At 38.1% G+C, this 16,078-nt stretch overlaps 2 protein-coding genes and 1 long non-coding RNA gene across 5 annotated transcripts in view; all 3 read right to left on the bottom strand.

The window, feature by feature from the left end:
* Positions 1 to 432: 432 nt before the first annotated feature.
* LOC5576695 lies at positions 433 to 2,243 on the bottom strand. The gene is made up of 2 exons (XM_021853043.1): positions 2,153 to 2,243; positions 433 to 2,096 (listed from the first exon to the last, which is right to left on the bottom strand). Exons 1-2 carry the CDS (start codon positions 2,170 to 2,172, stop codon positions 1,118 to 1,120), a joined length of 999 nt encoding a protein of 332 aa, XP_021708735.1. The 5' UTR covers positions 2,173 to 2,243; the 3' UTR covers positions 433 to 1,117.
* A 7,830-nt stretch (positions 2,244 to 10,073) lies between these two features.
* The window catches only part of LOC110678647 (C-myc promoter-binding protein), a 97,533-nt gene continuing 91,528 nt past the window's right edge, over positions 10,074 to 16,078 (bottom strand). For 2 of the 3 annotated variants that reach the window (XM_021851784.1, XM_021851785.1), the window contains exon 12: positions 10,074 to 11,507. In XM_021851784.1, coding sequence (XP_021707476.1) covers positions 11,189 to 11,507 — 319 coding nt within the window. In that variant the 3' untranslated portion in view covers positions 10,074 to 11,188. The remainder of the gene's footprint in view (positions 11,508 to 16,078) is intronic. The other variant, XM_021851786.1, reaches the window with a different exon arrangement.
* Positions 12,705 to 14,087, bottom strand: LOC110678648. The gene is made up of 2 exons (XR_002501805.1): positions 13,413 to 14,087; positions 12,705 to 13,347 (listed from the first exon to the last, which is right to left on the bottom strand). It is a non-coding gene; the product is annotated as an uncharacterized LOC110678648 (long non-coding RNA).

The raw sequence follows: 16,078 nt of genomic DNA, 5'->3' as shown, positions 1-16,078 counted from the left end.
TGTTAGGTCAATATATCAGTAAAATCATGAACGTGTATTCAATGTTATTGACAAAATAAAGAAATGGACGTTTTTATTTTACCAGATATGTTGTTCATTCGGGAGAAAACATTGAAAACCTGTTTGGAGAATGCATGACCCTAAATCGAACCTCAAGATAAATCTATAAAGAAACACTCTTAGTAATACCCTCAAAGAAATTTTTGATTAGATGCTCGAAGGAATCATCATTGAAACTTCTTGAGTATTTCTTGGTTCCAGGTGAATCTTTTTTGTTTTTTACTTATTTTTGATTGAGCTCTTTTGATTCATTCTTGGACCCTTTTCGGTTCTTTATCGGTCTTTAAAGTTCCTATTTTTAGATTCTCTGTCGCAATCGAAACGGAACTTTTTTTTTATTTTATGGTTTTATGAGCACTTCCACACTTATTACCTAAGGTTTCTCTTGCCTAAGGCCGTATTTTTTTTTTTGAATTCATCAGTGACGGACAAAACCTTGAGACAACTTCACTAAAAAAATACAATCGCTTGATTTCCTAATGTTACATATAAAATTGTATTTTACTGTTCAATTTTATCAATAATAATACATTCACAGAACACAACAGAAGCAAATGGAATGTACAAAATCACATGAACATACCAAACATATATGAACTTTAAACAATATCTGTATCATAAAAAAATGAAGTATATTGCACTATCGAGAATTTTATTCTTAACATATCTTTCCATCTTTTCACAATTGTGTTTCAGCATTAAAAGTGATATACTTATTTCATCATGTTGAAATATATGCAAAGGAGTTATTCGTAAAGTATCATAGTAAAATAATTTTACAAGCGTGTGCTAGAATAAGGGCGTAAGCCGTGTCATCAATTTTGCTTCATCGATCCTCTCTTCTGTGAATAAAGGAGACAAGATGCAAGTTTGTTCACATTTTTTCACCTCAGGACGCAAGATTGCATTCCTCGGTCAGGAGCAAGAAAATGCTAACAAACTTGCATATTGTCACCTTTATTCACAGAAGAGAGGATCGATGAAGAGAAATCGATCATGCGATAGTCTTGATGTTTTGTATAGAAGTCGCAAGGATTCCATATGAATAAAGAGAGCGTTATCGGTTCATGTGCCTATAGAACAAGAGTAAAATGTACGCGAACAGCACGGCAACTCCAATGGTTACGCACGAAAGCAGTACAGCCTTGCCAGTAGTGATTGGAAGTTCTTCATACCGTAGGCATCTTCCATCTACGTACTTCAAATTACTGTTTTGGAAACACAGATGCCAGTACTCATACTTTTCGACAAAGCTAATATTGTTCTCAGCCAGTTCAGCTTTAATTTCATCCATTCGGGACTCGTTAACTCTATCGTTGAACAGATAGACATCCTTAAGCTTGGGAGCAACCAGCAGCAAGGCCGTTACGTTGATTGCGGACAGCTTGTTGTATCGAAGGTTCAGATATTCCAACGACGGAAGACTTACGTTGGTGAACTCCACCACATCAACGAAATTAGCAAAGCAGTCCAAGTGGATCAAACCACGTGGTAGCTCGTTCCAAGGTATCGTTGCGATAAAGTTCCGCTGGAGGTAAAGATGTTTAAGTTCCGTCAGTGAACTCAGCACGGAACCGGGAATGCTTCCTATCATGTTCCTCTCTAAGTGTAGTATCTCCAGTTTAACAAGCTTGCTCACAAACTCAATATTTCTCAGCCTGTTGCTCTCTAAATCGAGATAGGCGATACGGTAGTTCTGGTCGCTGGAGACATTAACTGAATGTATTATGTTGCTGGCAAAATTTCCCAGCAGCAATGCTGGAGGCAATGTCAATTCTTCCATAAAAACCCGTTCCATTTCGATTCTCAGCGGTTGATGCATGGCTTGGTAGAGAGCATCGTCGAAATAGGTCACAAGTGATTCAAACTCCGTCATGGAATGCGCTGACTTGAAGTGGTACTCTTGATAGTTGGTGGGAAAGGTAACCAAATCGCCAGGACTGTAAGATATGAAGTCAATTATGCACACGGATGCAATCGGATGTGGAAGGCATTGATAGTTGAAGGCAAGTGTGCCCGCGAATAATAAGTTGAACCTAATGGGAAAACATCCTGTGAGAAAGGTATTCGAACGTGAAACGATAATTCTTACCAAATTAAATGTCGCTGCATATTTCTACGCTGTCGCTCTCAGAACGACTCAACCGCTAGAGTACAAATGAATAAATTGAAGCTTATGAATGTTGATAAGAGACGAGAGACAAGACATGATGACTGCTCAATGACAAAGGAGAGAGAGAGTAACTAAGCGATCAACGAGTAGATTCGATAATCTTAATATTATCGAAATGATGTGAATGCTATCATTAATATTAAATAACATGCTTACCGTATTAATTCTCAAACAAAATTATGGATTCTATAACATTCCCCAGAAAACCATTCCCCCGAAACCCGTTCCCCAGAATTCCATTCCCCAGAATCTCATTCCCCAGAATGTACCATTCCCCAGAATTTCACTCCCCAGAATGAACCATTCCCCAGAAAACCAATCCCCAGAATGGACCATTCCCCAGAAAAGTATATACCTACTCTACAGTTTTGAAACAATTTAGTTAAAAATACTTGAAAATGAAACTTCATACAAAGTTGTTTACAAGTACATGAGAAGATTAGCATTCATGCTGCTAATTATGAACACTTTACGCATAATTCAAATTTCATTTGCAAATGAACTATCACAGTAGTTTCACTTTTATTGGCACTTATGAAGACTGATAGATCAGTCTATAGGCAAACAGAATATCCAATATTTAATCAAAAGAATATGGAACTCATCACTATTCTGCACATAATAGAGCTACACCCTTCTTTCGGTATAGTAGTTTCCAAATGTATAATTTCTCATGTATGTCCAATTTTTACCAAATGGCTTTAGGACATTTCGTCGAATGACATTTGGTCGAATGACGTTTGGTCGAATGACATTTGGTCGAAAGTACATATGGTCGAAAGGACATTTAGTCGAATAATGTGTAGTTGAACGGAATTTTGGATGAAAGCTTATTTTGAAATGGTTTATTGGAAGATCATTTGGTAAAATTGATATTTGTTGTGCAAAGTTGATAAGATAACGTATTTTTTTGAATAATCTGAATCATTAACTTTTGTTGAATAAGAAATGGGACATTTACTGTAGTCTTATTTTCAAATTTGATACACCTTTTTATTTGTAATTTGAAGTTATGCCAAAATCAAAAATTTCAATGACTATCCAAATGAACTATTGAACAGTTTTTTGTCATTAACTGAAATACTGAGCTCTAGTGAATTTATTATTCTTCTAAAATATCATCATTCTTTTAAAAACTGCTCAACAAGTTATTTTATTACTCAATGATGTGAACATATTTTCTTCATTTATTATTCTTATGAAATATCATCGTTCTTCGTAATGAAGATCAGCTCATCTGATGGAAGCATTCGGAGAGAGAGCTCGTGATCTTTTTTTTGCATTCCGGGTCTTGCAGCTCAATGGACGTGGGTAAGATTTTTGAATGCGGAAATCAGAATTAAAACGGCAGGAAAAACTTGCTTTGAAGAAAACCTTTATGGCGAAGTGAATGTTAGGTGTCGGTAACTCTACCTATGGTCAATTAGCTTAGTGTGACTTCCAGCTTAATAACAATCCTCAAGCAAATATATGGTTTTGCTGACAAAGTTGATGACCTCGAGTGAATAACAGAGTTTGCAGTAGAAGATTTTGATTATTGAAAATGAAAAAAAAGTGCTGATTCTTTGTACCGCGTAAGGGAAGATCAGTTGACTGAGGTGACAAAAGTTGGCTTGTTTCCATTTCAAATCAGCTTATCTTGAATCTCAGAACATACCTGGACAAGGAAGCAGCATGAAACATCAAACACGCAAGAGGTAGATTAATACGTTGAAAGAGCGTCCATCAAACTGAATATCAAAATTTTGCTAATCGCATATAGATCGTAGGTAAAATAGATGATACTTTTTCAATTTCTTGTTAAAGCGAAAAAAATGCTACTCTCGACGGTAGTCAGACTGAACGTAAAACTTTGTTTCCATAGTATTTAGATTCGAGCACAATTTTTTCCATGAAATGTCAGTTCGACCAAATATTATATGCTTTCTGTTGCAACTAAACCTTTTCGACCAAATGTCCATTCGACGAAATGTCCGTTCGATCAAATGTACTTTCGACTAAACGTCATTCGACTAAATGTCATTCGACCAAATGTCTTTCGACCAAATGTCATAGATTCGTCCAATTTTTACCAAATATAGTGATGTATCCAGCTTTTCATCAATGTTCTAGGAAGGTGCATCATAGCTTACCCACGGTGCTCCCCTGACCGTTATTATCAGAAAAAAATCTCCATCAAATCTGTGCTCACCAGTCGTTATCTATAGCTAAGCTGCATGTCTGGGCAAAATTTAAAAAAAATCGTAGGGCCCGTTTTGAAGTTACGCCCTTTTCAATGTATAAGTCCACAAATTCGAAGGAAATCTGAGATATTTCAACGGATTTTTATCGACCGTGATTATCAGAAGAAATAAACCATTAAACTTTGGTTCAAAGTAGGTGTTTTTCAGTTATTTGTAACCTCTAGGCGCAGTTTTGAATGAGAAAGTCGTCGAAGCTTTGAGTTACGCCCTTTTTGAAGTGTAACTATTGAAATCACCAATATCAAATAGATTAATTGGGCATTCTAATACCGGTAAGCAAGTTCACATGTTTTAAATGACACAATGCACTTACAAGGCGTCAAAGTCTTTCATAATTGACTGATTGTTCATAGGCTCTAGCGATATAAGACATTACGGAGCCAGTTTTATCATGTAACCAAATTAGTTTTTATTCTACAATATTCTGGATGGTTTGGTGAAGCAATGAACTCACGATTCAGATTATTTAATATGCAATTCATGTTGTATATCGAAACGCAATTTGACGTCAAAGATTACTTTTGAACTTGAATTTTCGGTTATGAGTAGCAGGATATGGAATAAAATGAAATTAACGATGTAGACGACAACGATTCAAAATGGACAAACAATAATGCAAAGTGTAGAATATCCCAAGTAACCAATAGCCCGCTAATTCACCTTTTTGGGCTTATAGGGCTGTTATACGGCTAATATACGGCTTGTCAGCTCTGTACTAGCCCTATATTAGCACAGAGAGCGAATTAAAGTGCTATCGGTTACCTGAGATCTGTTATTTTCACGTTATTTGTTGAAATAATACAGAGCCTAATTTTAAATGTTTTGTCACCTATGAAAGGTTTGCTTAGCAAAGTATGATTTATTTTCGTTTGTGTTCACTAATTATAGCAGCGGGTGAGTCTTTACTTAACAGGCACAGTTTTCGATGGAAACAAATGAATGTTTACAGATGAATCATCAATTTGTGTAGGATTCAAACTCTGTTATGGTAGATAGATTAGCAGGTAACCAACACGGCTACAGAACAATTAAAAATTTTCCGGAAACAACAACTGGAGGTTAAGGCTTCTTCAAATTATACCCCTCTGATTTCCATTACCCCGAATATTATAAACCTGAAGAGCATAACCTCGAGTTCCAGTTCCTAGAATGACTTTACTTCGAATTCCATTATCATGGGGCAATGTCATTCAAGGTGAATATGAATTCGGGACAATAGCATTCAGAATAATGGTGCGTTTATGGTGATGACTCTCGGGTTAATGACATTCGGAGAAATGAAACTCGAGGTTATGGGGTGGAATCTTTCAAGGGAGGTTTGATTTGAGTATTGATTTTTACGGAAGACATGTGAAATAAAGCTCTGCAAGTTTTATGATTTTAAAATCATTGAATCCAAACAATACCGAATATTTCTTCTTTTCTCATACGTATTTCAAGTATTGATGCTAACTCTTCACGAGTTGGCTTAAGAATGGGTTGATTGATTTATACGATTCTTTCACTATTGTATTCTAGGATCCAGGACTCTTACGTGTTTGTGAGATCGAAAAGACCGAGTATATAGGCTGATACAAATATTAATTTTCTTTTATGTAAACCCCCGCCCCCTTCAAAAATCCGAAAATTTTAAAGGGGAGAAAAAAAAAGATTCATCATTTTTTTCATCAGTAAAAAAAAGGTAATGTAATGATCCAGATGACGATTGAAAAAAGTTTAACAACTATCGTTAAAAATAAAAGTTCGAAAAAATAACTCTTTTTTCAATTTTATGATTTTTGTTTCTTATTTGTTTTCATCCCCTCCCCTCGTTCCTTTCAAGTGAACTCGAACATAAAAGAAAATTAATATTTGTATCAACCTTATAGATTGGTGAAAAATCTAAATGTTGTAATGTATGATACAAATAATCACAAAAGCATTGATAGTGGTCTAGAGTGCCACAGTTTGGTCAATAGTGCATTACTCAGCAATTGAGGTTAAGTCCTAGGGCAGTACAAAGTTAGCCAGAACAGCCGGGGCAGCTAGTTGGGTTTTAACAATATGGTATGATAAATAATAACAATAAAAAATTGGCTCCGTAATGTCTTATATCGCTTGAGCCTATGAAAAATCTGTCAATTATGAAAGATTTCGACGGCATGTGAGTGTAATGTGTCATTGAAAACATTTGAATATGCTTATCGATATTAGAATACCTAATTAATCTATTTGAAATTGGTGATTTTAATAGCTACCCTTCAAAAAGGACGTAACTCAAAATTTCGACGATCTTATTATTCAAAACTGCGCCCAGAGGTGACAAATAACTTAAAACACTTATTTTAAAACAAATTTTAATGATTTATTTCTTTTGACAATCACGGCCAATAAAAATCTGTTAAAATATCTCAGATTTCCTTCGAATTTGTAGACTTATACATTGAAAAGGGCGTAACTTCAAAACGGGCCCTACGATTTTTTTGAAATTTTGCCCGGACATGCAACTTAGCTATAGAAAACGACTGGTGAGCACAGATTTGATGGAGATTTTTTTCTGATAATAACGGTCATGGGGAGCACCGTGCTTACCTTTTGAGGCCACCCCGAATGGAATAAAGACGTTCGTAGATTCATATTATACGTTTCCGATATAAGTATTACGTAAATTCGGCAAAATAAAAACGTAATATTATGCACATTAAAATGATACGCCCTTCTTTACGTCAAGTTCAAAAAACAAACAAATGACTTGTTTAATTTTGCACAAAATAGTGATGCACCCTTCTTTCAGTCTTATCCTGTTAACGATATAGGCAAAATGTTCCGTAAGGATACCAAATGACAAGAAGGCATTTGACATGATTGATTAAATGATCAAGGACCATTTGACATCATGGTCATTTGGCCAATGACCATTTGGCATAACATGAAGAACATCCTTTTTGAAAAGAAGGAGCATAAGTATGGCTGGATGGCAAATGACTTTATACCAAATGCCCTTATGCTATATGGGCTCTCCATCTGGCGTTAAGACTGGAAGAAAGGTGCATCACTATATAGGCAAAAATAAACATATAGTTTGTATATTTTATGGGAATTTACTGAAAGAAGGGTGTATTATTATAATATGCAAAATAATCATGAATAAGGGGATTATGGGGCATAATGGACACATTAGGCAAATGCTTATTTTACATAGAATGGCAATTTTTCAGTTACTCTCGGCTGGTTTCCAAGTTCGTAATTAGTATGACGTGCTGGATCCATGGTGAGAAAAAAATCTTATTAAATGTCAGAAAAACGAGATAGAAAATTGGGTCCAAAACACGACTGATAAAAAGGTATCCGGGTAAAATGAACACTTTTGTGGAATTTAGTAAAAACTAAATTATTAATGGGTGTCAAAACGTACTGACATGTAAAAGTGCTTCCCACTTATCACATTAACAAGAAGAAACTTCTCTAGGTTAGTTACTTTGCTCTAAAATTTAATTCTTCCACCGCTTTGCGTATGAACTAATTTTAGCTGAGAAAAAATATAGTAGAATTTCAGAGGACAAATGAAGCAAAGCATAAACTTGTATACCGTCAAAGAGTTCATATACAATACATATTTCGTACAGTTTATAAAATTTTGCTGAATTATGCATATTCCCAGAGAATAAGGGGGTGTCCATTTCGCCCCGTGTGTTCATTATGCTTCTAATCCCCTACTTACTTATTTGTTTTGTCACATCAGACCTTAGCCTGTCACATAAATGACTCACGCAAACCAAAAATTAAAAAAAGAAAATAGAAAATGGATATTCATATAGCTTTCTGGGGAATGGTGCATTCTGGGGAATGAAATTCTGGGGAATGTTACATTCTGGGGAATGAGATTCTGGGGAATGGTTCGTTCTGGGAAACGGAATTCTGGGGAATGGTTTTCGGGGGAATGGTTTTCTGGGGAATGTTATAGAATCAAAATTATGATCATAATTTCTGATGTGATTATTGTTAACTCGATCTAGGGGAAAGTGGGGAAATTTGGTCACCTTAAGAAAAGGTCGATAAAAATGCTGGAAATATTATTAAATTTTCGGATTTTTGCATGATTTCTAACATTTTTTTACACTAGATTAGAATGTTTTCCGTTGTCTCATGAAGTTCACGAATGAATGAATGATTATTCTAAACTTCGCGTGTCGATTTTTTACCGATGGGGTGTTATGAGCAGTGAGCACCCTATTTTTGGTTGAAAAAATAATCCCATATAATCTTAAATTCAATTATTTTTTCACTACGCTTGAGAGTTATTAGTATTCATAAACACTCATGTGCAAAAAGATTAAATTTTAAAGAACATTCTCATTGTCAAACATCATCATTCCATTCTGAAATGATGAATTGTAAAAGAGTCTTTCGGGGCAATATGGGCAGTTTTTTCAAACATCATTTATTTCTTATTTGAGTTTTTACACTGACTTTCAACATGCCTATTGGTTCATTTCCTTGTCAGTTTTGGGGTTGCATGTTATTTCAGATAAAATTTGAAGAATTTTGCAGTTTTCAAGGGGTGCTCATTCCACCCATAGGCCAAATCGTGTCGACTACCTCTATATATTATCAAATCAAATTATCATCATCTAAAAAACACAACAACAAAAAAAGTTTTCATTTTTTTTTTATTTTTAAAAAAGTTTTCATTTATTTTATCGGGTCCCGGAACAAACAAAAGAAGATGTCTAAAAGGGTACGGGCGATTTGGCATAAAGGACATTTGGCATAACATTCTTCATCAAGAACAGGCATATTTTATAAGAATAGCTTTTATTCTAGTCATACCATCATGCCAAAAGATCTTAAGACAAATGACCCGTACTCTCTCTAAAATTAGTACATTTAATTAGTTAAGTTTAATCCTCAGCTAAGTGTTTAGTTGTTGTTGTTATGCATTCCATGGCGTTTTCCTTAGGCGGCCCATATTGCCCCGATCACCCCTAGAGGAAGACCTAGAGATGTTGGTGCTGTGGTAGTGTTAAGTGGAGATTTATGTGAAGGTGCTGACAAATTGGTATACCTTTGAACTCGTGTGAAATTCGACAATGACGTTTCCTGCAAAGCGACAGGACATGTTGCGGCTGCTCATGAAACCTTTTAAGGACTACGTGACCAGCAAAAGTCTCAAAAATTGCAAGCGGAAACAAACGCCCTATATAACAGTCTGATATTTCTGGTATCTTTCTACAGCAGTCCATTTGCCTGAGTGTAGCAGAAAGCTTAAAATAAAAAGATTAAAAACGATTGCCAACTATTTCTCCAGTTTAGTGCCTTTGAAAACGTGAGTAGGGGCACAAGTCGGCCATTTTGCCGGCCATCTTTGGATTCCGAGATGTTTCACCTTAAGTGGACTGATCACTTAGTGTCAATGTTGACGACTTTGCGGACTGCTACGAATACGTTGGTTGTACGAAGTAATAGAGGCCATGGGAATTTAAAGCATTCGGGCCAATTGTCGAGGTTTCACCCAAGACCGGAAAAAAACGATGTAGTGCTTTGTACGATGTAGGAACATCATCAGAAAATCATTGGCTGTGATATCTTCACTCCTGCAATCAACTCCCACAGATAACTATTGTTGATTCGCACATGTATTTGCTCAATTTTTCACCAATTTTTCAGCCATGTCTTGTAAACCATTGACCCTAACATGACCATTAAACGGTCGATCTGGCGTGCCACACTTAAGTTAAACGTCCAGGGAGTTCTGAGAGTGATACGTAGGTACTTGAACAGAAAACGACTCCTTCCGGCGAAACAATCGGAAACAGTTCAACATTCAACCCCATCTCATCATAGAACCCCCATAAATTACCTATGTTTGTAAAACATTTAACCGAGTTGATCGCAAAACAACATTGCTTAATCCAGTAAAAAGTACATCTAACAAAATAGAAAGTTGTCGAAGCGTTTATCTCAATAACCATACTTAGCTAACATCCTTTACTAACACTTAAAAAAGCTCCTATATATTGCCAATATGAAGATATGACATAAACCTAGGTCGGTTGCGGTAATCGATCGCAAATCTTACAAATGCGCCAATCGAAGGATTTAGGTATAAGAAGAACGAATCATCACGTATTGGTATCACAAAAATTCCGTCGAAATGTCCACTAACTGTCCATTACCTGATAGGTAAGTGCGTACAGTCGTAATTAAGGGTCATAAGTAAGTATTTGTAATTTGTTTGCGGGTTGTTTGTCGTCGCCAAGCGGTTGGAAACGGTCCTGTGACTAATCTCATATGTTTTTTTTTCTTCTCTATTGGGGGGTTAGTGTTTGTGGTGTGATTAGAGTTGTGGTCAAGCTTGCTTTCTATTATCTATAACTCGCTGCTTATGCAGCTTAGTTTCATTGTCCTATTAGCAGGATGGATTGATCGTACATTGAAGTTACGTAATTGCAATGTTCGAAATAGGTGATGAGATGCAATAATTTTACTAATAAGGTAGCGGAAATTGATGAGAATGCACTGTTGCTTTCATTTACCTACACATAATTTATTGTTGATCTCTATTGTTTGAATAATTTACAATGCGGTAAACGATCCTATCACGTGCGATCACTTACCTTACTCTTCTAAGGTAGGCCACTCTATGTCTGACCGTTTGGCCAAGCTACCTACCGCCAAGCATACCGGATTGCGGCCCAACGGTTAGGTCGTGCCGCAGTCGGTTCGGTTGCGGTCAGGGTAGCATCAGCGGTTTAAAATACGCCCGGCAGAAGATGGCCGCCGACGAAGGCGGTAGATCCTGACTCCGGTAGTAGGTGTTGCACTCCTTCTCGGTCAGCTTGTCGAATACGGCTGCGTACTCTCGGTGGAACGAGATCAGATCGATGTTTGACCGTCCGATGGCAATAAACGCCAGGAACAGGATGTCCCTGTAGATTGAATGGGTGCGATCGACGCCACGGTGCTTGAGTTTGTGTCGTTCGTTGGCTAACCGCTTGATGGGAGTGAGCAAGTCGTTGCAACGGATCGAAGCTATGACTTGCTGCATGACACTGGAACGGGACAAAACGATTGAAATTAGAGTGAGTACGTTAGGTGGTTTTAAAACACTTCCCGAAAACCAGTACCCCGAATGGAGCGTTACTCCAAATACCATCGTCTATCATTACTCCGAATAACAAATTACACCGAAAACCAGTACCTCCACTATGCCACTTCCCCGAAAATCAGTGATGAACTTCAAAAATTCTTGCATCAAGCTTTTATACTTTGAAGCTTAGCTAGGGCGTCTGTACCAGTGGTAGAGGCAATAGTAACGGGTTGAGGAATAAAAAATCGCCAAAAAATAACGGAAGGTCGTGTTTCATTTCTGAATACGACATTCGAAAGCTGTTCTAGTCTATTTCACGTAAAAAATCAATTTCAATAAAATCATTTCCTCCATTACTGGAACATGTTCCAGTAATAGAGCTTAGTGACATTTCAACACGCGCTCGTCATACACAGTTTGTTTTTGTTTTCCTCAAAGGAACTTGCACTTGCTTTCCAGACTCATCGAAATGCATATGGAAATATTACTCAATTTGAAATATTTACACCCGGATTCTGGGTGTTTTTCGAGATAGAGTGCATATTGTTTTCCTCTAAGGTTCACAACTACATCTATACTAGGGCACCCATACCATTGGGCGTGATAACCACTATAGTGGTATTTGCTAACTTGTTTTCCTATTATAGTGGTTTACATTGATTTCCCATTGAGACTCACTATTATATTGGTTGGTGTATGGTTGGTAAATGGCTGGGTATGGCGTACCATTGGTACCTCGCGTACCTGAAGGAATAAAATACCCGCATAAATAAGAACCGTATTTGTACTATTTCACGTAATGTTCGCCACTATTTGATACTATATTTTAATTGTTTCACATACCATCCTAAATAACAATAAACCTACCGTACGACAAACGGTTTCAAAAGTTCGGGAAACGGTTTTTTGATAAATAACAATGTGGGAAATAGGCGGTTAAGTTATGTAACCATAAAAAATCGACGATTTTCTCGAGCAAATTTTTTCGTCTACAGTTTGCGAAACAGTTGATATACTGTCCATTTTTTTTCAATAAATCCCCGTAAGGCAAACAGTGTGGAATCGGTTGAACCATTTAAATTCTAGAAAAACAAATAACGTATGAGTAATTATTAGTTTATGGTGATGTATAGTATTTTGACCCCTTGCTGTACTGTTCTTTTGTAATAATATACTAAATGGAAAATTAAAACGATCGTATTTATAAGGTGCAATGAAACAAGTTGTGCATGTTATCTAATTTTACTTCACATGAAACATGTACGGCTAAGTAAGTTAAAAACCATGTTATTTGAGGTGAAATTAGAAAAAACGCGCTATATGTTCCATTGTTTCTTTTTTGAAATGAAGTGGCAAATTCAACTATCTATTTATTCAATGGTATATAATTGGTCAATTCAATAATTATTCTTGTCACATTCTCTGTTTGCATAGATTTTCATTTTTACTAGACATTGATTCGATGAACATGGACCAAAGGAAACATGCTGTCGATCCAGAAATTATCCAGCCTTTCTTTACTGATCCCGTACTACAGTTGCGCTGCGACTCCGGCGGAAAACGAAGTGGAAACAGGAACGTTAAATCCAGGCAAGTTCCATCATCCTTGACCGAGTTAAAAGGCACTAGCTTACCGGAATACGTGTTGCTTCGACGGACTGGTGCCATGGGAGGTTCAGCTTACATTTTAGATTCATTTTCGGAATCCCGCATGCCATCCGACGCCAATTTTAAGTAAATTCCATTGTTTGGTGGATACTGCAACGGCAAACGGGTGAATTTGCAATAGCCGCTTCGCGATCCTTCTAGGTCGATTAAAGGGAGGAATTAGTCGAATTGGATCAGATTTCGATAAGATAATACTCACGAATAATCCAACACCGGAACAGAGCTAACCATTTCACACAAAATATAGTTTTCAAACGAATTTTGAAATGAAACATATATTTTTCGCAACTCGTGGTGGCTTTTTTTTTTGACTGGCGCAGCTCAAGCGAAACAAACACGCTAAAAAATTACCACAGAGAATGTATGCGTTTCACACAGCGATCAAAAGTTTGTTCTTTTTTTTTTTGATTTTGAACAAAAAAGTTATAAAATACAATATGAACTTTGTTATTATAATTAATTTTTTAGTCGAATTGTGTACATAACAAAACAAAAGTTTACTTCCCGCATTCAAAACTTGAACAGTTTTCATTACCGCAGTACTAACTTTCAAGTGTGTATAATGAATATCGCTCACAAATACCAATGCGTTTAACTGTTCGTCAAACTGTCAAAACGCACATGTATTAATGCTCAAATGCGTGATTAGAAGAGCAAATCATTTCACAGATGGTAAGTATACATTGCAACTGTTTCTGAAGAGTTGTTATCTCCATATCATTGAACATAATCGGTACACTACAACAAATTGTCACAATTTAGCAGAGATTACTCGAAACGTTGTTTATTGTCTAGTGCTTTAGACTTCATATTGTTCAACATAAACGTAACTGTTTGGGATGTTTTAACCCTATCACTTAAAAGAGGTTTATTGTTTGCAATGTAAGGCAAATAGTATTTTTCTATGCGGGTAGACCCCTCTGTGCGGTCCTTAGCCTCTTGCCCAGCAACTCCTATCCCTACCTCCTCGCAGTACTGGCCGGGGTACGAGTAACCTTAGGGGAGATCGGGTAACCAACCCCCGGTGGCAACTTTGGTCGTATTATGACAGGGAAAGGGGGCCTTTTGCTCTTGCTTCTGCAAACTTTGAGCGTCTGTTAGGAGCGGCTCACACCAGCGTCTGTTCCCCATGTCAGGGGCGGCTGATCATCGTCCGAGTGCCAGAGAAGGACTCCAAGCTAAACTGCGCACTATGGTCCTCCGAACATTTAGGGGGAATGGTCCTCCGGAAATTTAGGGTGTTGGTGTCAGGCCCTGCAAGCCAGCCGTAAAAACATCAAGCAACGAATAATCAACGAGAGAATACGAACCAGGACAATCGGCGAAGACCACAGCGACGTAAAGGGACTAGCGATTGGAAGCTCGGTACGTGGAACTGTAAATCTCTCAACTTCATTGGCTTGTTCGAACGAAAACGGCTTACGACTAACTGATTTCGCCGCCTCCAAGAATATGGCCATCCGTAACACCTACTTCCAGCACAGCCTTCCATACCGATACACCTAGAGATCACCACAGCAGACAGAATAACAAATCAACCACGTTCTGCATTCACGAAAACGCGACGTGAGACAAGACATAACACTTATAGTTCTTACTATCGTCAAAAAAGCTTAAAATTTACCTTTCTGTCGACCGGTTTCGGGCGCGATGTAGCCCATCTACGGGACAATGTCCGACATTGTCCCGTAGATGGGCTACATCGCGCCCGAAACCGGTCGACAGAAAGGTAAATTTTAAGCTTTTTTGACGATAGTAAGAACTATAAGTGTTATGTCTTGTCTCACGTCGCGTTTTCGTGAATGTCGTGTTGTTCTTACGTTAGCACAAATCACATAAATTTATAGTGAAACCACGTTCTGATTGATGGACGGCACTTCTCCGACATTATCGACGTCAGGACCTATCGTGGCGCTAACATCAACTCTGACCACTATCTGGTGATGGTTAAATTGCGCCCAAAACTCTCCGTCGTTAACAACGTACGGTACCGACGGCCGCCCCGGTATGACCTAGAGCGGCTCAAGCAACCAGATGTCGCAGCGGCATACGCGCAGCACTTCGAGGCTGCATTACCGGAAGAGGGTGAGCTGGATGAGGACTGCTGGAGAACAGTGAAGGCAGCCATCAACAATGCAGCTGAGAGCAACGTCGGGTACATGGGACGGAGTCGACGGAACGATTGGTTCGACGAGGAATGTAGGCAGATTCTAGAGGAGAAGAACGCAACGCGGGCGGTCATGCTGCAGCAAGGGACCCGGCAGAACGTGGAGACGGAAATGGCAACAGCAGACCCGCCTCTTTCGGGAGAAAAACGCCGCCTTGAGGAGACGGAGTGCGAGGAGATGGAACAGCTGTGCCGGTCTCAAGAAACACGCAAGTTCTATCAGAAGGACAACGCATCCCGCAACGGCTTCGTGCCGCGAGCCGAGATGTGCACTGCACATTGTGCAGGGAAAAGGATGGGAGCATTTTGACGGACGAGCGTGAGATGATCGAAAGGTGGAAGCAGCACTTCGACAAACATCTGAATGGCGCTGAGAGCACAGGCAATGAAGGTTGAGACAACGAAGGAAATGCCTTTGTCAGTACTGCAGGCGATAGAAACCAACTAGCCACTTCGAGGGAGGTTAAGAATGCCATTCACCAGCTCAATAACAATAAAGCTGTTGATAAGGATGGTATCAGAGCTGAACTCATAATGATGGACCGGAGAGGCTGATAGACACAATATGGAAAACAGAACAGCCATCGGAGGAGTGGAAAGAAGGGGTAATATGCCCTATCTACAAAAATGCGACAAGTTAGGTTGTGAGAACTTTCGAGCGATCACCATTCTAAATGCGGCCTACAAAGTATTATCTC

The sequence above is a fragment of the Aedes aegypti genome, chromosome 3, assembly GCF_002204515.2.
Source record: "Aedes aegypti strain LVP_AGWG chromosome 3, AaegL5.0 Primary Assembly, whole genome shotgun sequence".
Taxonomy (NCBI): domain Eukaryota; kingdom Metazoa; phylum Arthropoda; class Insecta; order Diptera; family Culicidae; genus Aedes; species Aedes aegypti.
Note: the sequence above shows the minus strand (reverse complement) of the source record. Positions and strands in the feature narration are given on the sequence as shown.